At 57.6% G+C, this 22,367-nt stretch overlaps 6 protein-coding genes across 6 annotated transcripts; 3 read left to right on the plus strand and 3 right to left on the minus strand.

Moving 5' to 3' along the window:
- Nucleotides 1-639: 639 nt before the first annotated feature.
- On the plus strand, nucleotides 640-1,457 carry BXZ73DRAFT_73973 (uncharacterized protein; the record flags this gene model as incomplete). Its single annotated transcript, XM_048021968.1, has 3 exons — nucleotides 640-833; nucleotides 870-953; nucleotides 1,025-1,457. 3 exons carry the CDS (start codon nucleotides 640-642, stop codon nucleotides 1,455-1,457), a joined length of 711 nt encoding a protein of 236 aa, XP_047882819.1.
- A 2,615-nt stretch (nucleotides 1,458-4,072) lies between these two features.
- BXZ73DRAFT_39881 (uncharacterized protein) lies at nucleotides 4,073-8,282 on the minus strand (the record flags this gene model as incomplete). Its single annotated transcript, XM_048018469.1, has 9 exons — nucleotides 4,073-5,146; nucleotides 5,195-6,236; nucleotides 6,321-7,206; nucleotides 7,253-7,291; nucleotides 7,344-7,542; nucleotides 7,593-7,756; nucleotides 7,813-7,838; nucleotides 7,892-7,963; nucleotides 8,020-8,282. 9 exons carry the CDS (start codon nucleotides 8,280-8,282, stop codon nucleotides 4,073-4,075), a joined length of 3,765 nt encoding a protein of 1,254 aa, XP_047882820.1.
- A 1,090-nt stretch (nucleotides 8,283-9,372) lies between these two features.
- BXZ73DRAFT_96954 (RNA dependent RNA polymerase-domain-containing protein) lies at nucleotides 9,373-17,932 on the plus strand (the record flags this gene model as incomplete). Its single annotated transcript, XM_048027209.1, has 8 exons — nucleotides 9,373-12,004; nucleotides 12,081-12,250; nucleotides 12,314-12,889; nucleotides 12,947-12,968; nucleotides 14,947-16,498; nucleotides 16,739-16,940; nucleotides 17,001-17,573; nucleotides 17,630-17,932. The coding sequence occupies 8 exons, from the start codon at nucleotides 9,373-9,375 to the stop codon at nucleotides 17,930-17,932; spliced, it is 6,030 nt and encodes a 2,009-aa protein (XP_047882821.1).
- A 259-nt stretch (nucleotides 17,933-18,191) lies between these two features.
- Nucleotides 18,192-18,825, minus strand: BXZ73DRAFT_87356 (Sm-like ribonucleoprotein; the record flags this gene model as incomplete). Its single annotated transcript, XM_048024530.1, has 6 exons — nucleotides 18,192-18,211; nucleotides 18,267-18,286; nucleotides 18,355-18,431; nucleotides 18,482-18,502; nucleotides 18,559-18,751; nucleotides 18,821-18,825. The coding sequence occupies 6 exons, from the start codon at nucleotides 18,823-18,825 to the stop codon at nucleotides 18,192-18,194; spliced, it is 336 nt and encodes a 111-aa protein (XP_047882822.1).
- Nucleotides 18,826-18,894: 69 nt separating this feature from the next.
- Nucleotides 18,895-21,151, plus strand: BXZ73DRAFT_96956 (Pescadillo N-terminus-domain-containing protein; the record flags this gene model as incomplete). Its single annotated transcript, XM_048027210.1, has 6 exons — nucleotides 18,895-19,141; nucleotides 19,196-19,439; nucleotides 19,498-19,609; nucleotides 19,669-19,758; nucleotides 19,813-21,033; nucleotides 21,086-21,151. 6 exons carry the CDS (start codon nucleotides 18,895-18,897, stop codon nucleotides 21,149-21,151), a joined length of 1,980 nt encoding a protein of 659 aa, XP_047882823.1.
- Nucleotides 21,152-21,617: 466 nt separating this feature from the next.
- BXZ73DRAFT_87358 (uncharacterized protein) lies at nucleotides 21,618-22,070 on the minus strand (the record flags this gene model as incomplete). The annotated part of the gene is made up of 1 exon (XM_048024531.1): nucleotides 21,618-22,070. One exon carries the CDS (start codon nucleotides 22,068-22,070, stop codon nucleotides 21,618-21,620), a length of 453 nt encoding a protein of 150 aa, XP_047882824.1.
- Nucleotides 22,071-22,367: the final 297 nt, after the last annotated feature.

The following is a 22,367-nucleotide window of genomic DNA, read 5'->3' on the forward strand; positions in this document are numbered from 1 at the left end:
TCTCTTATGGCGTACGGGCCAAAGCGACCGAGGCGAAGGAGTGACTGGGTGGGTAAACGAAGGACTTCGGGCGATACTGCCGTCTTCTAGGACAAGGGGGCGGCCGCTACGAAGTAGTCCACGACGAGAGGACACCGCGAGGGCTGAGCCGGAGATGGAGGGGGAGGGGGAGGGCGGGGGAGGTGCGCAGGAGGCGAGGAGTAGGGTCCAGAGAAGGAGCCTAGTCTGCACTCGGGCGGAAGACCAGCGGAGGCTGCCTGGGGAAGCTCGCCGGTGTCTGGAGAAGGAGGAGGGCGCGGAGAGCTACGTGTGCTTGCGACGACCAAGGTACTTCAGAGAGAGGTGGAGGTGCCGGTGCAACGTAGCTGGCGGGCGGGTCAATCACAGCGCACAAAAGGCGTGGCCCGCTTAGATTTCCTCACCACTCTAATCCGTCGGACCCTTTACCAATTGGCCAATTTCTGACCGGGAGCTGCGGGAACCTTGAACACGTTGTCTGCCTGCAGGCAGCTGCCGTCTGCCGAATCCAGCCCATATCTAATGGTTTAGGTAACCTCCTGCTTCCCCGTCCGACAGCCCGCGCGTGCAGGAACGCTGCCCGCCTTCTGCGCGCCGCCCCAGCAGCCTCATTACTTTTCTATGACTCCCGCCTTCGCAGATGACTCTCTTCAAGTCCTCGTTTACGCTCCCCTCGCGCGCCCGCGTATCTGGCAGCGCGACCGTGACATGGTTGCATCATCATCACTCGCGATCAACTACACAGGCCCAGTGGCTCGTGCAGATCGCCCAGACCCATGGCGCGGTTGCAAGTCCCATATTTCCCAATTCCCCACGTGCGCAGACACCGGCCTTTGATCTCGCCTTTGCAGCCTCTGCAGCCTCCAATTCACTCTGTCAAATAGCGAGACGTTCGGACCACGGGACGCGCACGTCGACCTGGGTCTCGGGCTCCGGTGCGCGTCGGGAGGTCCCTGTGCGCGACGGAGCGCGCCTCGCCCGCGGAAGCGACCGCCTTTGCCTGCAGCGGCCGACAACGTCGAAACGGCGGCAGGGGCGCGGACGCCAATAAGCCACGGCTGATCCTACTAGGGTCGTGCACGCCGGCGGGGGCCTCGGTCCCCGACAGGGTCGGGGTGGCGGCCGCGTCGATGCCCCCAGCGTTCGAGTGCGACATCGCCGCGACAGCGTTGTGGCGGACGTGCGGGGGCGGCTCGCAGCGCAGTATCAGAACGGGCGGATATGTCGGGCGGGGCGCCCCCACGAGCACTGTCGTGCCCGACGTCAGGAGTACGTCAGGCGTCTTGCTCGTCGTCCCCGCCGTCGCACGCGTTGGGCGCGTCGGGGTGGAGGCGCGCGCCCCGAAGAGCTCGATGACGCGCACTGATGCGCACGGCGCGACGTCCTGGGAGCGGTGGGCGCGGCGGTGTGAAGAGAAGCAGCGGGAGTTCTGGTCTTAGGCCGGTCTTGGAAGAGTCATATTGCCGTGGTTATTCCCGGAGCGAAACGTCTCGTATAAACTTGCACTTTGAGGCAGCAAGGGTGGCACACTGGCCTCGCCCGGGGCGTCCCGCCTCCCGCCATGCCAAATTAGATCACGACGAGCGCATTCGCGACGACGTCCATTTCTCGGGCGCGAGCAGGGCCCCCGCGCCCGTACACGAGGCAGTCGGTGTGAGGCAACACCCCGAGAAAGGCAGCACGACGGAGGCCTCGGATGCCGGAACACCGCGAGCCCCACGCCCACACCTGCGCCCGCGCTGAGTGGACCAGCACACTCGAGAACCCGGGAGGAAACGCGCGCGATGCACGACGAGATGTCCATCAGCGGCTTCTAGCTCGTCGGGGCGCACGCAGCGCGGGCGTACTGCTGCCACCATCGTCGTGCCACTGCCGTACGCGCACACTGGCGTCCCGCGGAGCTTTTGCTCCACCTGGTGGCCTTGTCGGGCGAAGCTGGCGCACGCCTGCAGCCAGGTCTTGTGCACGGCTGCACAGGGCGTTGAATGATGCTCGGGCTGATAGCGGCGATTTCTGGGCCTTCGCGGCCTCTCGCGCTATTGTCCCCGGCGAAGGATAAGCTTATTCCATTCGCCGCCACATATCATGCACATGGTCCCCGCGCCCACGACGGGGCGATCTTGTGCTCTCTGCCTTGTCCTCGCACGCGCACCCACAAATTATAGCCTCGCCGGGCGCGCTGTCCGATACCTACGCGAGACCGAGTGCGCTCGCCCCGCGCAACGAGCACGCTATCTCCGTCGCTTTGCGCAGGCTTACGTTCCACCCGCGCACGGGGTACGCGAACGACAGTCAGATTGGTGCGGGGCTTGCTGTTCACCTCAATGCGTGATCGTCAGCCGGGCCAAGTGTCCCGTTGCCCGTTGTCTACTTGCCTTCCGCACGGCGCCATTCCGTGGTTGCACTGCCCGCCCGCCCGAACTCCGGGGTGCCCTGGCTGCACTCCCGGATATGTACCTACAGCCTGCGATCACGTCGCACGACCGTCGTACTGCTCCCTTTCAGGCTTCTATCGCTGCCTGCGCGCGGGGAGTAGGTGGCGGGCTCCTCATTTCGCGCGGTCGGCGAGCGAAACCTTGTGGAATGAAAGATAATGTGGCGACGGCGCCCGCGATACGAGTGTCTGCTCAAGGTGGGCGTTCGCTTGTTTGACGAACGTCGAACAGGCAGCGAGCACTTGGGCCTCCTGGGCCTTGGGGCTTGGCGGGTGGGGTGATGGGTCTCAGATCTGCGGTCGGGAATCGGGAGGCACAGACCACGCCCGAGCGCAACCCGCGTAGCGCGATAGCGGGGGCTTTTCCATGGCTGAGAAACCGAGCTCGTGCTGATTTCGCGGACGGAATGCGGAGGGAGAGGGAGCAGAGCGTGGAGGAGGCTCGGAGAAGGCTGCTGACACACCCTGGCTTTCTCACAGCGCCCGCCGTGTGGGTTCCGTGCTTCTGCTCTGGGCTTCCCCGGATCTCCGGATCAGATTCACGAGCCGCGATCCTCGGGAGCGCACTTGGCTCTCACGCCCCTGCCAGCATCGGCTAATAAACCCCATCCTTCTCGGATTCGTGTCCTCCGCTCTTCCATTGCCTCCTCGTGCCACTTCTTCTCGTGCGACCACTAGCGGCCACTACCATGTCATGTCGGCCGAACAGCTTAGGGTGAAAAGGCGAACAAGTGGCAGCAGTCAGTCGCCACCGACGGGCGCGTCACAGGTACTTGGGCGGGCGGCCCGCGAATATCGGGCGCTACACGATCAGGGACGCACGCAAATCTGGTGGGTGGTGACGTCACACGGCACCAGGACATCTGCCAACTTCGCACTTGCAGCAGATCACAAGTCTTCATGGCTTCATCATCAACCCTTCTTGGTCCTTCTCCTCTCCGCAAACCGATGAGCAGCAATGTTAAGGCTACCCTCGGCGTTTCTGGCCACGTGGAGCGCTGGAATGGTCGTTTCGTAACCTCCCATCCGTGGCTCGCGGCGCCCGTGTACGTCTGTGTCAAATATGCGCCGAGACCGCGGAAATGAGACGCCATCGTGCTCCATCCGCGATATGGCTGTCTGGCATCTACGCGTCTTAACCCGGCGCAATAGTGTCGTCCTCTTCCCAGGGCTCGTCACATGCATCACCCCAATCGAGTCTACAACTTGATGCCGACTTGGATCAAGGGCGGTTCCCATCCACACTGGGTGCGCTTCCCGTCGTCTTGCTTCCTCTCGCGTTCGATCGCTGCAGCGACCGAGCGCGCTAGCGCATGATAGCCCAACTCCGCACTCGACGACCCGAGGTACGCGCGCGCGTGTCAAGATTAAGTACATAACCGAGCGTTTACAGCATCGACATGGGGAGATGATAGTGGATGAAACGGACAAAAAAATATGGATGACGAACGAACGAAAAGGGAGTTGCGAACGAGCGAACGGACGGAGAGATGCACAAAAGAGGGGAAGATATGCACAGTACAATATTATCATACTCGAGTGCCCATCGCGGTTCAGAGACGAGTCCGAAACCACTACCGATACCAGCCACACCTGGTCGCACGACCGCCGACACCCAGCTCACTCGCGGTGCCCGCCCATGAGTAGCGCCATGAGGTCCTGCGTCGTCTGCGCGTTCCCGCCGGGCATGCCCTGCTGGAGGTGCCCGGGCAGCATATGCTGCATCATGTGTGCCGGGATGTGCTGCTGCTGCTGCTGTTGCGCCTGTTGCTGCACCTGCTGCTGGCGGAGCGCCGCGAGCTGGCCGCCATGCCCGTGCTGCGGCCCGAACCCGGGTCCGTCGCGCATCCCGCCGCTGCCGCCGCCCCCGACCCCGAGCGCGCGGAGCTCGTTGATGTTGTTCAGGTTCACGTTGACGTTCGGGCCGAGTCCGCCCATCCCTATCTGCGGGCCAGGACCGCCCCCTGGCGGACCACGCAACGGCTGGTTCCCGACGCCGGTGAACCCGAGCCCACCTTGGTGGAAGGTGTTGTAGACCTGCTGCGCGGGCGTCGCGCCGTGCATCCCGCCGCCGATTCCCCCAACACCCATCCCCATGCCGCCGCCCGCGCCCGCGCCGAGGTACTGTGACGGGTCGTGCGGCGGGCGCCCGCCAAGGTTCGCGAGTCCAGGCGGGAGGCGCTGCGTGGGCGGGCCGCCGCCCTGGAGCGCGTTCTGCGCCGAGAGGCCGCCGGGGGAGGCACCGCGGAACTGGTTCGACTGCTGCATCTGGAGGCCGCCGCCGCCGCCGTTGCGGACGATGTTCGCCTGTTGCTGGTTGTACATCGACGGCATCTGCTGGTTGTACATCTGCTGCTCCATGTTGCGCTGCTGGGTGAGGCGCTGAACGTTGAAGTGGAGGGGATCGTCGATCTGCTCGTTGAACAGGACGCCGCCTGGCTCGCGGCTACGCGAACGCGGGGGCACGGGGCGGAGGCCAGGTACGAGGCCGTCGGGCACGAAGTTGCGGTCGTCGAGGCGGGTGTCGTAGAGCGACTCCAGGCGGGTGTGGTTGAGATGCTGAAGCTGCTGTTGCTGTTGCTGCTGTTGCTGCTGCTGGTGGAGGATCTGCAACTCGAGCTGAGACTGAGGGAACTGACCACCGCCAGGGTGCATGCGTCCTGACTGCGGGATTTGAGGAGATCCGCGATGGCTCTGGTATCGAGGTCGTCAATACCAGCACTGAGATATTTCCGTAACAACACTTGCCTGAGCCGAACTCTGGAGCATGGCGAAGATGTCCTCCATCGTCCGCTCCCCCCGAAGTCCACCCATACCGCCTAGCGATATGGATTCTTGCCGCTGATTGAGATGTGATATCGGACTTGCCATGTTAGGAGTCTGCTGACCCATGCGTGGGCCACCAGCTGGCACATCCCGGGTCTTGGAGTCGAAGAACTTGGCGAACCGACTGCCCTTGGCAAAGTTGGCGTTTCCAGCAAGCGCGGCTGGGTCCAGCATAACCCCTGGGGGGAACCCGCCTTGTTGAGGTCCACCCAGATCGGCGTAGGAAGGGCCAGGATCACCAGGGAGTCCAAGTATCGCACGCTCAGCAGCGGAACCAGACGTCCGTCGAAGACCTTCGATTTGCCCAAGGTGTATGTTCTCTCGCATGTCTTCCAGTGGTCCGTGGGGGCCAGTACCGTTGTGTAGCGGAGAGAAGCTGCGAATGCCGCGGGATGCTTGGTCCATACGTTGGCCGCCGTACTGCATCTCGTGAGCAGCTTCGGGAAGGTGAGGCGGGAGGTTAGACACGCCTGGTGGAAGGCCCTGTGGGTTGGATGCGGACATTCCAGGAGGTGGAACATGGCCTGCGCCAGGGACACCGTTCGCACTTGCTGACGATGGGACGCGCGCTTTAAGAGCAAGCATACGAGAACCGGGAGGGGGGTTGAAGGTGTTCGCAGAAGGGCTTGTAAGCGAGTGATCAACAAGGTTGGCGGAGCCGAGCGACGACGACGGTGAAATGCCGGCCGAGATTTGGCTCAACCGTGGCCCGACTACTCGGGAAACCTCAATGGGACGGTCTATGGCAGGACTCGAGGTTTGTGAAGGGCGTGATGAATCAGGAGCACCTGACGAAAAGGAAGCTATAATGGTCGATGGTCCCGACTGAGCAGCAGCTATGTCAAGCGGTGTCATTTTCTCCCCATCCGGAACTGGAGAGACTTTAGAGTGGTCGGCAGCCCGCTGGGTTGTTGGCTCTGTAGAGTGATTAGAACACGACGATTGACACCAGTCACACCTACGTACCTCCTGGAGGCATGGGTTCGCCCTTTTGGCTCTGAAGCGACGGGCTGGCGGACAACCCTGGGGACCAGATTCCGACAAGGAATGGTGAGACAGGCCATTTTGAGTCTTGTCGCCCTCTTTCTTCTCCGCCTCACGCTTCATCATCAGCTTGAAAAGTTGGATTTCGTCCATGGGTGTCTCGGAGGGGGCTGGTTTGTCGGATACACCATTGGTGTCGGCCCCCGTAGTGCTTTCAGCGAGAGTTTCGCCCTTCTCTTTTCGCTCCTTATCCTTCATACCCTTCTTCCATGCTTGTATGCCGTCGAGCTCGCCGTCGGCACCCTTGCCACCAAGGATACCACCGCCAGGCGTCGTCGGGACATAGGTCTCCATCCACGCAGGCTCTGCCTCACGATCCTTGTCACGGTCCCGCCGATCCTCTCGTTCTTTCGCGTTGTCATTTCCGCCTGGCCTCCTATCGCGCCCACCACGGCGGTTGCGTGCGTCGCGGTCGTCGCCCCCAGATGGCCGCTCTCTGTCACGGTCCTCGAACCGGTTCCAGTCCCGGTCTCGGTCCCGTTCGCGAGGTTCGCGTTCACGCCGCGATGCGATGCGTTCGTCCCTCCGCCCATCGTCTCGCCAATGCCGTGGATCCTCGTCGATGTCGTCGCGGTCTCGTGGGCGCCGGCTGTAATCGTACCGGTCGCGGCCGTCCCGAGCAACGTGGTCGTCCCTTTCGCGGTCGCGATCGTGTCCGTCGTCCCAGTCACGACGGCTGAACTCATCTCGGTCACGCCTGCCGCCATCATCCTTGTCTCGTCGGTCGTCTCGGTCCCCGTCGCCACGACGATCCCGAGGACGGTCACGATCTTCTCGGTCGCGGTCGCGTCGGTTCGTCGAGGGATCACGTCGGGCTCTGGAGGAGTCTCGGACTCGCGAGCGGGGTCTGTCACGGGTATCGCGGTCTCGACGGGAGTCAGTCCCTGATGGGCGTACCTTCAGATACAGTGTCACGTCGAGTGTATGGACACTCACGATCATCTTTCAACGCGCGACTAGGTTCCGCACCTGGGACCGGTCAGGATGTATAGACATGAGTGAACGACCTAGAGAGGCGTACCTCTTCGCCAATCGTCACTGCTTTCCCCTGCCTTCCGCTTAGTTGTCTCCCTGCCTTCGCCACGTCGACCTGTGGTCTGCGTTTGACCAATCCTGCCTGTAGACGTACCAGAGAGATGGGGAGCAGCATCTCTTTCCTTGTTGCGAATATTTGATGCAGATGTCAAGGCCAGCCGGTCACGATCGTACTTGTCCGAAAGCTTCATAGCCCACGTCAGTATGAATCAGACCAGACGGCGCACATACGCACATTGCGAAGCCGCTCTTGACCTTCCCGGTCACGGAGGTCACGTTCACGCTCCCTGTCGAGATCCTTGTCGCCTATTTTATCGGTCGTTCGGATGGGTTGATGTCGGAAGTTGCCCATTTGCGAGGGCTGCGAGAGGCCAGAACGGAACGATGTACGCGCCGAGTCTAAAATCCAGTGCATAAGACGCGAAGCAAGAACAAGCAGATGGGGATGGACATACCACCATCATCTGCATCTCTGCGGAAGCTAAAACACTGCGAATTAAAACAACATCTTTGGCGCATGGTTTGAAGACGCACCGACGGTCTCTAGCAGTAGTAGTAGCCGATGAATCGGATTCTTTCTTACCTCCAACTTGCTCGTTCCAATCGCTACACGGAGTGGATTGAGTTGCGGATAGCTGACAGTTGACGTATGTGCAACGCACCCAAACCAATCCTTGAACACCGGCATACCTATCGGTGGACCCACCAAGGGAGAATTGTGAAGGTTGAGGAGCTCATTACGAGGGTACACGTAGAGGGGGCGAGGTGGGGAGTCCGTGCTTTTCTTGTCGACTTCTTCCACTACCTCGTCCTGCAAAGTGACATTGGCAATTGCTTCGACGGTGTCGTCGATGGAAGGAGGGGAGGCTGCTGTTGATTGCGCGTTGTTGTCAGAAAGATAGGCATCTGTGTCCTGAGAAGTCATGCCGGCGGGGCGCGAGGGGAGTGAGGGAGAAGAGGATCTACAGAGGAGGTGCAGACGAGTTTGACCTTTTCCGTGTCAGCGAAGCCTCTACGCGAAGGCACGCGCCAGACGCCCGCTCTCTTCTTCCGCGTGCAGACATCCTTTGTCCCAACTTTTCTACACTCACTTTCTCGCTGTTTCCTAGTTGGTCTCGGGAGTGGTATTCTGACATTCTCTCAATGAATGCGCTCACCTTGAAGCACTTCATCTTGAAGCAGCGTGCGCTCAACCTCTACCGCCAAGCAGTCCGCGCCACACGATGTAAGCATCCCTCGTTCTTCTCTCCGTCCATGCGCTCCAACCGTCATCAGCCATTCCGGACCAAGCTACGCGCAAAGAAACACTGGCATGGGTTAGGTCAGAGTTTGAGCGGAACGGGCATATCCGCAACGTGGTACGTCCTCCACATGCTCGCCCACGTTCAGCGAGACTAAGGCTTCGACACAGACATTGATAGAGGACCGAATCTCTACCGTCCGACGAGAACTGAAGCAACTCTTTCCTGGGGCGAACTTTTTGACACCGTAGACCGCGGTGACTACTGTCGTTTAGGTTGCACGAGATGTGTAGACGATGCATCTGATTATACCGAAGGGTATACGGCCGCGGACAACGCCGGTGAGCACCCCATTCTCATATGCTCTTCGCGAGGAACATACATGATGCCGGTATGCGCCGATACGGATGGCGTCCCGCCGGGTCATTGATCCCTCTCATGACAAAGTTCGATTCGTATGCTCCAGATGTGCTGCGGTAGCCGTGTCATACCCCAAGCATTCGGTGTGCGACAAGTCACGTTTACATGCCCGGTTTCAGATACTACATGCGCATGGAATAAATATGTCAACATTATTTTCGTCAGCTGTCAATACTAGTGTGCTTCGAGGCGTATTCTGCGGTAAGCCCTCCCTGTGCTGCGTATGATCTTGTTCTTGAGGAGGCCTGCGGCACTCTCTCCCTACCGCCCTCTTTCTTTCTCTCTCCCATTGCCCACCTACACTCTCGCACTCTTGCACTCTCGCACCTTCCGATATATGCCCATCCAGCAATCATGGCAGACACTGGGATGGAGATCTTCATCAGGAATATTCCAGAGTCCGTCTCCGTCAACCACCTCACACTTGAACTCGCAACCATCCTGCATGGGCCTCTCTTCCACGGCCTCGCGGCTCCTAGGTTCAATTTCGAGATACGCTTCATACAACCGCGAAAGAAGGGACCCTGTCGCATCGGCACTCTCACTCTACCGTCGTTGGAAGTCGGACACCGCTTCCTCGAAGTATACGGTCAGCTTCCACGCCGACAGTTGGTTGTCAACAACAACCGAATACTCTTCTCCCTGAGCAACAAGCCCGCTCGCCCAGAGGTCGTCGATCGGATTCGCCGAATACCATATGAGGATCCCCGAGCGGCCTACGACCGGGAACAGCGGAACACAGAACTCCAGGCGCTTGAAGTCCACATCGACGTCATCCAGTTCGGCTGGTTCTGCGTTGATCACGTTTACTCGGTCGAGTGGGAGCGACCATGCCGGGCGTCCTTGGAGTTCGATGCAGATCGCAGGGAGTTTCGCATCAAGGAGAGCGCAACAGAGCTGTTTGGGAGCTCACGCATCATAGCCATCCGGGCCAACCAGACGTATTGGGTGTCGGCAGGTGTACACCAGCCATCGGGCCGCCCGGTCATCATGTTCAGCCTCATGCATCCTCCGACTTTCGAATCAGAATCTGCGGTCAATGCCATCGTCTCCATCCTGGGGGGTGGCCAGCCCCCGAAGCGACAGCGTCTCACCGCCTTCGACGCAGATCATGAAGACATAGCTCCATACACCTCCTCTGCCATCCGTCTTCAGTGCGAGTCCGTCGAAGACCTCAAGAACTTTTGTACTTTCGCGAAAGCTGCCCATGCCCAGGTCGTAGACTCCCCGTACCCTATTGAGCGGCGGAACCTGTTCTCGCAAGAACTTCGCGATCAGTACCGCACGTGGGTGCTGCCTTGGCTCGTGGCTTTTCAGGTCGAGGCTCTTCTGCGGTCATGGCTCGTTAGTCTCGCAGATCTCATGGCGCTCCGCCCGTCGATCGACAGACTTCTTCGGCGCAAGGGTCCAGAGGAAGGACCGGAGTACATGGCCGCTCTTCTTCAAGACTTCAAGGGTCGCGCGAAAGCGCTGTATTGGTATGGCGAAGATCGAGATGCCTCTACAAATATTCCTCAACGCGGTTCTTCGAACGAAGTCACCTCCATCCCCGATCTTTTCAGGCGCGTCTCCTCTACATTCGTTCACAGGCCGTTGCAAAACCCGACGGCCGTCGAGGATCCTACAGCGCCCTTCCAATGCCTCCGAGTGATCATTACTCCTACTACCATGATCCTCGACGGCCCCTTTCCAGAGCGTTCCAATCGCATTATCCGAACCTACACCAAAAACCAAGACAGCTTTCTTCGCGTTAGTTTTCAAGACGAAAACCGACTTCAATTCCGTTTCGACAGAGAAGTGGACGGCCCCGCCTTCATCAATCGTCGTATTAAACGTGTCTTGCTCGATGGTCTGAACATTGTCGGCCGGTTTCCATTCCGCTTCTTGGCATATTCTCAATCATCTCTGAAGGAGCACGCGGTGTGGTTTGTGAAACCTTTCCGTCACAGGACACCCACCGGACAAACCATCATAGTCGATGCCGAAACGATCATCGCAAGCATAGGCAACTTCCGCGACCTACCCTTCGACCCCAACCTCATAAGATGCCCTGCTCGCTACGCTGCTCGGATCTCTCAGGCCTTCACCGCTACAGATGCGTCCGTCGAAGTTCCCGTCACTCAGGTCACGCGTGGTCCTGACGTCAAAGATGCGACCAATCAATATACCTTCACAGACGGTGTCGGTACCATCTCCCCAGAGCTGGCAAAAGCTATCTGGGCAACACTGCAAGGAAGACGACGACGTGGACGCAAGGATCGGACTTATCCCCGAGCCTACCAGGTTCGCTTCCAGGGTTCCAAAGGGATGTTGAGCGTAGACTACACGCAGCAGGGAATGTCCATCCTCTTGCGCCCCTCGATGATCAAATTCGAAGCTCCCCCGGGGTCCGGGATCATTGAAATCGCACGCGCGTTCGACAAGCCCGGACCATATATCCTCAATCGCCCACTCATCACGTTGCTCGAGGGCCTAGGAGTCCCATACACCGTTTTCGAGAGCTTACAGGATGACGCCGAGGCCAGTGCCAAAGGTTCCATCGAGTCTCTCGAACGATCCGCGCGGCTGCTGGAGTCACACGGGTTAGGCACCTCGTTTCGCCTGGTGTCGACTATGGTCAACCTACACAAGCTCGGAGTCCAGCCTCCCCACGACGACTTTTGGAGACAAATGATGGATTTTGCGATCAATCACGTCCTCCGAGAACTGAAGCATCACGCGCGTATCCCAGTCCCAGGTTCTGACTGTTGGACCCTTGTTGGGGTGGCTGACGTCTACGGATACCTCCGAGAGGGAGAAGTCTTTGCCTGCGTTGATTCCCCACACGAGTCGGGCCTCATCTACCTTTCTGGAGACATCCTCGTCTCCCGCTCCCCGACTATCCACCCCGGTGACGTCCAAGTTGTCCGCGCAATAGGTCGTCCGCCTCCAAATTCGCCGTTCGCAAGGGAACCGCTTAGGAACACTGTGGTCTTTTCTATACGAGGTGAGGCTCACGTCATGTGGTCCTGACTGTATTGATAACTGGGGTTCAGGAAATCGACCTCTGCCGTCCTGTCTAGGAGGTGGTGATCTCGACGGGGACGTGTACAATGTGACTACAAGACACGACCTCCTGCCACAGAGTAGCTATCCCCCTGCGACCTATGCACCGGCGGACAAGAAATATGTTGACCATGACAGCACCATGGAGGACGTTGCCGAGTTCGTGGCGGAATATATCAGCAGCGACGTAAGTCCATGGACACTCGGAGTCCTTACATCTTGTCCGTTATTTTCTTATAGTGTTTCCCAGACTCTCGGAATTATAGCCATCACATGGCTCATCATCGCGGATCAAAGTTCGGAAGGAATCTTCGACAAGGACTGTCTCACACTCTCCGAGCTCCATAGTGACGCGGTCGATTATCCTAAGAGCGGACAGCGCGTCCCGTTAGAAAAGATCCCAAAGCTCAAGTACAAGCAGAAACCTGACTGGAATGCCCCGGAGACCCTGAGGAAAGAAAACGAATCCTACTATCCTAGCAGTCGCGCGATCGGCAAACTCTTCCGCCGCATCGATCTGCCCGCAGTTGCTGTGGTTCAACATACCCGGCGCGATCAACGCAGACGCTTGCAGCGTCACGACGAAGTGGAGACATTTTCTCAGGAAACCCTCCAGATGGTCTACGAAGACTCCGATGTCGACGAGGTCGAGGTCGCCGTCCGGCAACGCGTGGACGAGTTCATTTACACGGAGGATCGTGACGATGCAGCGGTCGAGGACATCTGGAAACTCTACGTCTCCTTCACGTCCCAGCTACGGACGATCTGCGCGGACCACACGCTTTCCAATGATCGCTCGAGGATGCTGACCGAGGAGGAGGCTGCCGTGAGTGTCACACGTTCTTCTTCCGTCCACTTACTTACTCCTTACGGGCACGGATAGGTTGGAACTATCGTGGCGAAGTGTTCACAGCCGAGGAAGAGAAGTGATCTGATGTCGAAGATGAGAGAGCTTACAAATACTCTCGTGGGGAGCATCAAAACTGAGATCGAAGGCGATGACAGTGTTCCGGGTACAAGTCGCTGCACCGCGCGTGGCTGGGGTATCGCTTGGCCAGCGCAGAAGACGGCGTGTTTGGGGCGCGGAGCTTCGCTTGGATAGCGATGAGCAGCATCTTCGATGCGATTAAGGAGATTGAAGACGAGCAACGCACGGTGTCTCGGCGGTGAGTCTGCATTGATGTCCGTTCACAAAGACCATTATTTGACAATGGCTTGATGACAGGGCATGAGGAAATATGGTGGACCGATCTAAGGGTATGCGCGGACGTGGAACGTAACTCAGGATGTGAAGAAGATCTTTGTCTCTGTACTATATTTGTGTTCGCGAACTTGACATAGTATGTGAAGACATTTGTGCAGAAGTGAGGTGGTCGTGAGATCTCCAGACTTGCAAGCGCTTCTGCGTGTTTCTGCCAGTGGCGCCTAATATCCAATCAATATCGACTTCCCCAACCAACATCATCCTTCAAAAGAAACGTACCGCGACAGGTGGGTACTGTATTCTCGGTAATATCGCGTTCTAGAACTCAGCTTATGTCGAATCCCTTTCTTGCGATGAGTGGACCCAGGCTGGAACATCTGGCATGATACGACATTGCGATAACCAGGGGCACGCGTATGCACTGATGCCCGTGGCAATGGGGTCTTAGCTGGTTTAGCCGTCTCGATCATGCACAGCCGGCCGTTTGAACGATTGCTCCCCGATCAAGTGTCGGAGCCGGCCAGGCGTATCGCACGCATCCCTGTCAACTTATACAGGGGATTTGCGCATTTCCATCGGCAGCGCGGCCAGATTAGTGTATTTCCACATACATCGATCAAGACCCGTTGACAGAGGCAGGCGGATCACCTCGCGCGGCCTGCACTCCTCTCCATCTTCCGTCAAAGCCAGGGCCGTGAGTCATACGTTTTCATCTCGGTCATTTGAAGGTACTGAAATTGACCGGTGACAGGTGACCCCTGAATGGTCCGAAATCTCTTTGGCATCACGGTATCAGTCTTCGTTTCTTGATTTTCGCGCAGCATGGACATCCACATCTCCCGGATTCGCACTGGAATGTCAGCGGACAAACTCAAGGAGGAACTCGCAAACATCCTCCACGCACAGCCCTTCCTACAACCCTCACAACCCCGCTTCAATTTCGAAGTACAGCTTCATCCGCAACGACGACCAGGGCAATGGAAAAGCGCTACTTTAACTCTCCCCTCCAAGGACACAGCGGAGTTCTTCCTTCAATTATACGGGCTACCTTCACCTCACAAATTCCTTGTGCTTGGAAGCACGACTGTCCGCTTCGCGCCTAGCCACGGCCAACCTCGACCGGGCTCATAGATCGCCTTCGGTTTCAACTTTACGAAGACCCCCACACCTCGCAACTACCGGCGAACCTGAAGATGCAGTAGCCCCCCTGCAGTCCGAATGCGTATCCTTTTCGTCCCTTCAATTCGGATGGGAATGTCGGGATCATGTCTTTTCTGTCGAGTGGCAAATCTGCTGGGTGCCGGGTTCATCGAGTTCAACGAAACCCTGCGCCACTTCCGCATCTGCGTCGAGGACGAAGACGAAGAGCCCGGCCACTGGAGAGTCGTTGTGATTCATCTCGGCAAATCTCTTGGGTTTCGGCGAACGGAGCCCAGGGAACCGTCGAACCAGCTATATTTTTCTCACTCCTTTATCCTCCCGCCTTCGAGCTCGAAGCGATGACAGCTTGTGGTCCCAAACCGCGACGACGCTTGCGGCATTCAGCCCCAGTCAAGAACCATTCGCGCCCTATACGTCGTTGTCCATACGACTGGTATGCGACTTTGCACAGACCTTGGCTTTCCGGCAACAATGTCAACGCGCACGCATTGAACTTACGGATTTCGTCTATACCATAGCTCAACGGGACTTGTTCTCCGCTGCGGTCGAGTCAGACTACGAAGCGTGGACCAAGACTCTACCGTGGAAAGTCGTGTTTCACATCGAAGCCATCCTTCGCCAATGGCTCGCGAACATGGTGGAATTGCTTTCACTCCGTCGTTCCATCGACCAAATCTTGCGCCAACATGGTCGAGATTATACCGCAGCCCTCCTCCGTAGTTTCGTCCCCAAATTGACGACCCTCTTCAACTACGGCGGCGAGCCTAGCAATCCGGACACCGGGTCTCGACGACGGGGACCTCAAGCAGACAACGTCGTATTCAAACTTTTCGCCGAACATCACGCAACTTTCGTCCACGGCTCCCTCGACTCGATCTTAGAGGTCGATGATCCCTTCGCCCCTTTCAACTGCCTCCGCATGACCATCACTCCTACCACGACCCATCTATCTGGCCCATTTCCTGAGCAATCCAATCGCGTAATGCGAACCTACAGGCGCAACCAAGACAGCTTCGTACGCGTCAGCTTCAGAGACGAAGATCGTCTTCAATATCGCTTCAACTCGGACGTCGACGGAAGCGAACTCATCGACCGGCGGGTAAGAGATATCATGGTCGATGGCTTCGAGGTCGCCGGAGCCCATTTCGAGTTCCTCGCCTACTCTCAATCCGCTTTGAAGGAACACGCTGTCTGGTTCGTCAAGACTTTCAAGCATGTCGATGCTTCTGGTCGTGTTCACTTCGTGAATGCGGACACCATCATTGCTAGTCTAGGCAATTTCCGAAACCTGTCTTTCGACCCTCACCTCATGCGGTGCCCTGCTCGCTATGCAGCTCGTATCTCTCAAGCCTTCACGGCTACGGACGCGGCAATGTCCATCGGCGTCGGGCAAACCATGGTGGCGAGAGACATCAAGGACCCTACCGGAGAGTACACCTTCACAGATGGCGTCGGCAACATGTCACCGAGGCTGGCCGACGAGATCTGGGCGCAGCTGCAGATGCGCCGTCGGCAAGGACGTAGAGGAAAATTGCCTCCACGAGCGTACCAGATTCGCTTCCAGGGATCCAAAGGGATGCTCAGTGTCGACTACAGACTACCTGACAGAGCCATTGTCATTCGCCCTTCGATGATCAAGTTCGAGGACAACCTCTCTCTGGACATCGAGATCGCGAGGGCGTTCGACAAGCCGACTCGCTTCTACCTCAACAGGCCGCTCATCATGCTCCTAGAAGGAGTCGGGGTTCCGTACGAGGTGTTTCGCGACTTACAAGACGACGCCGTCCGAGAAGCGCAGAGGGCAACTATATCGCTCCAAGCGTCGGCCAAGCTCCTTGAGGCACATGGCCTCGGAACAGCTTTTCGTCTAACTTCGACCATGCTCAGCCTTCACAAGCTCGGCTTGCAGCCTCCGAAGGACGACATCTTTTGGAGACACATGATGGACTTCGCAATTAACCACGTCCTGCGGGAACTCAAACATCAAGCGAGGATCCCCGTTCCTGGAGATGACAGCTGGGCACTGGTCGGGGTCGCGGACGTACATCATTACCTGCACGAAGGCCAAGTGTTTGCTTGTGTGGAGACGCAGACCAACGCCTGGTTTACCTAGAAGGGCCGGTCATGGTTACTCGCTCGCCCTGCATCCACCCGGGCGATGTACAGCTGGCCTACGCTATCGGGAAACCCCCTGTTGGCTCCCCTTTCGCGAGGGAATCTCTCAGGAACACGGTCGTTTTTTCGGTTCACGGTGCGTTGCCGCTCGATGACAAGCTGAGTTGTGTTCTTACTATCTCGTGGCGCATACAGGGTCCCGGCCGTTACCTTCGGCCTCGGGGGAGGTGATTTGGATGGAGATCTGTATCTGGTCACTTCGCGGGCGGAGCTGCTACCGCAGGAGTCAGAGGTTTGGTCCGCGGCCGCATACAAGGCCGCCCCACGGAAGATGCTTCCCTACGAGAGCACGATGGTCGATGTAGCCGACTTCGTCGCCGAGTACATCATCAGCGACGTGAGTCTAACAGTCTCTCACTCCGCTCGCGGTCATCCCTGCTGATTCATGGCTCGACAGACGGTGGGGATCATCGCTACCAACTGGCTATCGTTCGCAGACCAGGAGCCGGACGGGATCGAGAGCACAGAATGTCTCGCGTTGGCGGAGCTGCACAGTCTCGCTGTGGACTACCCGAAATCCGGCCAACCTGTGCCGACGAGTCGCATCCCTCAACCCCCTAGGGATTTCAAGCCTGACTGGAGTGCCCCGGAGACAAGTGGCGCAACAGGCCCGAGATACTACGAGAGCGACAAGGCGATTGGCAAGCTTTTCCGCAGAATCGATCTGCCCGCTTTGCGCACCGTAAGGACCGCTGTGAACTACCAACAGAGGCATATGGGTCATGGAACAGACGAACAGCGGATACGCGTCCTGGGAGAGTATCAGAACTATCGATCGCCGGGCACCGCGCTCTGGAAGGCTGTTCAAGGCAAAGTGTCACAGCTCATCAATCCACACCATTGCCACTACGACGAAGTCTTTGCGCTGTGGGAGCTCTACCGTAGCTACGTCACTGCTCTGCACAACATCTGCATGGAGAACACGCTCTCGCTCGCCTCCGACGCTATGCTGGCCGAGGAGGAAGTAATGGTAAGTGATATGCCTAAGCCCTGAACTGCCGAGAGCGTGTATTGAATGGCCACTAGATTGGAACGATCGTCGCGCAAACCGCGGTGCGAAAAAGAAGAAAGGATCTTATGTCGCATATACGGGAACAGACCTCCAACATTGTCGCGAGCATCCGGGGCGAGATCGAAGGAAGGAGTGACCTCACAGCAGAACAGAGTCTGCAGCGGGCCTGGTGCGCGTACCGGCTAGCCACGATGGAAGGTGACGTGTTCGGGGCGCGGAGCTTCAGCTGGATCGCTTTGAACTGTGTTTTCGAAGCAATTAAGGAGGCTGAGGGGGAAGTGGGTGCAGTGTATAGCGGAATCGTGACGGTCCTGTAGAATTCTTGATTGTATTGAAACGCTCTCTCAACGGACGACTATCCATTCAGCCTCGATATGTCAAGGAGAACGTACCACGTGAGACGAAGGTAACATATGTGACCATATCTAAACAACCGAAACCGTCTGAGACGGTGGTTCCCACAAAGCAATGAAATTCCGATCACAGAATGATACAATACACGATACAAGGTGGCGATGAGGGAGGCACAAACGATGCAGTTGCAAAATGGTCATCACCAGAACAGAGCGGAAAACACTATGCAGTGTTACGCAGAACTGGGAACAACAATCGTTAGAGCATCACTACAACGTCAACTGCTAATAACAATACCTAGGATCACAGAGTCTCCCCTTCAATAAGATCAAGCATATCAGGCATATATCAGCTCAGGTCAAATGAGAAAGTGGGCCGTACTCACCGCAGGAACATCTTGCTGATGAACCTGTCCTTGTTCACAGGCTTTTTGTTCTTCCCCTTGGGCATCTCTGTCCACATCTAATCCAGCATCAGGTTTCCAACTCGCAGAGGTAGAAGATGTTACATGCCTCCTTCACATTCTCCAGAACCTACACATCAAAGTGCATGAGCCCATAGTCGTCGGGCAGTAAAGAGAGTCACTCACCATGTTACTGTGTCTGTCAAACGCCTTGACACGTGCTAGCAGCTTTTTGTTGCTTCTAAGGGAAATGAGGACTTGCGTGTGATTTCGAACCGCCTGCTGCAGCACGGACAAGGGGCCCTGGCTAATTTCATGCTCTTCCAGCGCACGGAGCTGAGCCTCATCGAGCTCCGACTTCGGGACGTGAACGTATTGACTAGACGCATGAAAGGAAGCGAAGGACGTGAGCACGATGGGGCACAGGGGAGCAAGACATGGCACAGACCTCATGGTGGATGGCGGGGGAGACGGAGGTTGGGTCGGACGCGAGGCGCACTCTGAATCCTGATCGCGCGTGCCATGGATCACGAAGCGCCCGCGTCTCGGTCGAAAAGTTTGGGCGAGCGCTTCTTGATCGGTCCTTCCACTGAGCACTCCGCCATCCCTCCTCTCTCCTCACGCACTCTACTCACCTCATCCCGCGGCATGGGTCGGTTAAAGCAGAAGGGCAAGGCTGGAGCAGCCAAGGCTTATGTCACCCGTTCCTCGGCGATCAAGAAACTTCAGTGCTCTCTTGCAGACTTCCGGAGGTTGTGTATCCTGAAGGGTAAGCACATACTTGACTTTTCTCGTTACGGCTTACTAATATCTACACCTATAGGCATATATCCCAGGGAGCCTCGTAGTCGCAAGAAGGCGAACAAGGGGTCCTCTGCACCTACCAACTTTTACTATGCGAAGGATATCGCGTACCTCGCCCACGAGCCAGTCCTCCGGAAGCTCAGAGAGCACAAGGCATTCGCGAAGAAGCTCACCAGGGCGTTGGGAAGGGGCGAATGGAGTAGCGCGAAAAGCCTGGAGGAAAACAAGCCGGTGTACCGGTTGGACCATATCATCAAAGAGCGGTATGCCATTCATCCCTACCCTCTGCCACTGAGGTCTTATGCGCGTGCATGCATTCAGGTATCCCACCTTCGTTGACGCCGTTCGAGATATCGACGATGCACTTTGCATGACTTCCTCTTTGCGTCCCTACCATCCGACTCCAAAGTCTCCCCTACCCTCGTCGAAAACTGTGCGCGGCTCGCATCGGAATGGCAACTATATGTCATGCATACACACGCCCTGCGCAAGGTCTTCCTTTCCATTAAGGGCGTGTACTACCAAGCCGAAGTCTTCGACCAGACCGTCACCTGGCTCGTTCCGTATCAATTCACTCAAACGGTATGAGTGATTTCGACGTACCGTCTATCTACTCTAACCCTGGCTCTGCCTTAGATCCCCACAGACGTCGACGTGCGCGTCATGCTTACGTTTTTGGAATTGTATCAGACCCTCCTCGGATTCGTTTTTTTCAAGCTATACACGGATGCCGGCCTCGTATATCCACCCCCACTTGACACCAAGAAGGATGACGGCGCTGCAGGCGTCGGTGCATTCAGCTTACAGGAGGCGAAAGACGCGCGACCAGCAACCAATGGCTCCTCCAAAGTTGTCGAGGTTGATGGCAAGCGCGTCTCCAACAAAGACGTCCGGCAAACGATCAAAAGCATTACCGCCGCGTCCGCGGACGGAGAGGACGTACAGATGAACTCTATCGAATCTGCCCCAGCGAACGAGGAGGACGAAGAGTTCGTCGAGGACACGACCGAGGAGAACGCCGACGACGCCCCCTCTGCCCCCGCTTTTACCACCGCTGCCCTTCCCACTCTCAAGACGCTCTCCACGCTCCCCCAATCCACCGCCTCAAAACTCTTTGCACCGTATACCTTCTGGCTTTCGCGTGAGACTTCGCGGCCGATCTTCGAGTTCATCGTGCGCTCGCACGGGGGTCGGATAGGCTGGCCAGCGACCTCTGGCGACGGCTCGCCCGTCGTCGAGGACGACGAGTCGATCACGCACGTCATCATCGACCGCCCGGTCGTGCAGCGCGCGGGCGAGAGCGAGGCGGAGCGCGAGCGGCGGCTCCGGCGCAAGTACGTGCAGCCGCAGTGGGCCGTCGACTGCGTGAACGCGGGCAAGATCCTGCTCGAAGGCCTTTACGCGCAGGGCAAGACGCTCCCGCCGCACCTCAGTCCGTTTGGGGAGCGCGCCGACGCGTACGACCCGACGGCGGGTCTTGCGGAGGTGGAGGACGAGGAGATGGAGGACGAGGTCATCCTTGGCGAAGAGGACGGGGAAGAGGCCATCGAGGAGGACGATGAGGAAGACGACGAGAAGGAGCCGAAGCTTGCTCGTGCGGCGAAGGCTGCGCTCAAGGCTGCCGCCGCCGCCGAGGATGCGGCCACGTTGCGGGTCGCGGAGCTCGAGGCGGAGGCCGCGGGCGTGGACGTTGGAACCTTTGAGAAGGAGTCGCGGAAGGCGCAGAAGAAAGCAAAGAAGGCTGGGGCTCCAAAGGAGGACGAGGCGGAGCAGGACATGAACAAGATGATGATGAGCAACAAGCAACGGAAGCTGTACGAGCGCATGAAGTACGGAGAGAAAAAACGGGCCGCCGAAGTACGTCTCCAGCGTTCATTTGCTGTCATGCTTGGACTAACCGAGGCTGTAGAGGCAACAACTCGAGGTCAAGAAGCTTGCGATAGAGAAGGAGAAAAAGCGCAGATCCAAGACATAGTTTTCGTCTCCCCTTTTTGTGCTAGTCTGTTGTATTGTGTCGTCGTAGATACATCGTCTCTGACCCGTTCTCTGAACCTAACTTGCGCCGTAAACCTATTACACGCGTACACCGACGACGTCAAATAAGCATGACGGCCATAGCAGTGCTGATCCCTTCGATCTAGGAATGATATCTTTCTGGGAGGTGTGAACCAAGCGCCTTATGCAAAATTTGGCAGATGGTGTACTCAGCCGAATTCAAACCTGTTGCGATTGACCTAGTGCATAAAGGTAATATCTGTATGCGACTGGCAAAGTGGTTGAAATTGGAACACCAAAAGTAATGAGTAGTATCTCCAACCAAACCCTAGTGAATATGAATGAACAGAGGACTAATCAGACTGGGCTCTGGACATATGCATCAAAAACTCACAGGCGCGCACAAGCAGACATTTGAACGAGCCCGACCTTGGACAGGCCACGTCTCAAATGTCTCCCCGCTCCCAAGCTTCTAGAAGCTCCAGCATCTTGTCTCGGAGACCCTGCCAGGTGAGGTTTGGATCGATGATGAAGCCTGCTTGCCTGAGCTCGCGGATGCCGTGCCAGACCCAGTTATGACAGTTCCACGAGGGATCACCACGGACGACCGGAATCTGGGAGAGGATGCGTTCGAGCTGCTCGAGGGCGTCCGGCGCTATGCGGCCCACGACGAGCGATCCGCGCCAGCCTTCGTGTCGGATGGGGACGCTGCGGTCTACTTCATAGGCGTAGGTGTCGATGGTACCCGCCACGCCGTACTTGGTGCCCATAGGACGATGGTCCGAGCCGGAGATTTTGTAGGTGAGGGCCCAGGAGAGGGGCTGGATGTTTCCCTGGGCGTCCTTGCCTCGCCACCACTGGGTAACCTGAAGATGAATCTGGGAGATGGTGTCCTCCATTGTGGGGGCTGTTGAGGGGGCCTTCCTGTTATGAAAACAGTCACGACCAACATTGTGAGAGCAGACCTCACTCAATGATCGCAAGTCCTGGCGGAATATTTCAGGATACTACTTCAATACGAACGCGGGATAGAATGAGCGTACGAAGATATGCGGCCGAAATGGTCGAGGGATGGTCGAGTGCGGAGAAGAGGGTGAGACGGGCTAGCAAGTCATCGGGGCGACATCGTTGGGAGAGAAAGGAGCGGAGAAGAAATGGCGGGTGTGGCCATCGATGCAGATGGAGGTCGGATCCTC

This window comes from Epithele typhae (genome assembly GCF_022376455.1).
Source record: "Epithele typhae strain CBS 203.58 chromosome Unknown BXZ73scaffold_3, whole genome shotgun sequence".
Taxonomy (NCBI): Eukaryota; Fungi; Basidiomycota; class Agaricomycetes; order Polyporales; family Epitheliaceae; genus Epithele; species Epithele typhae.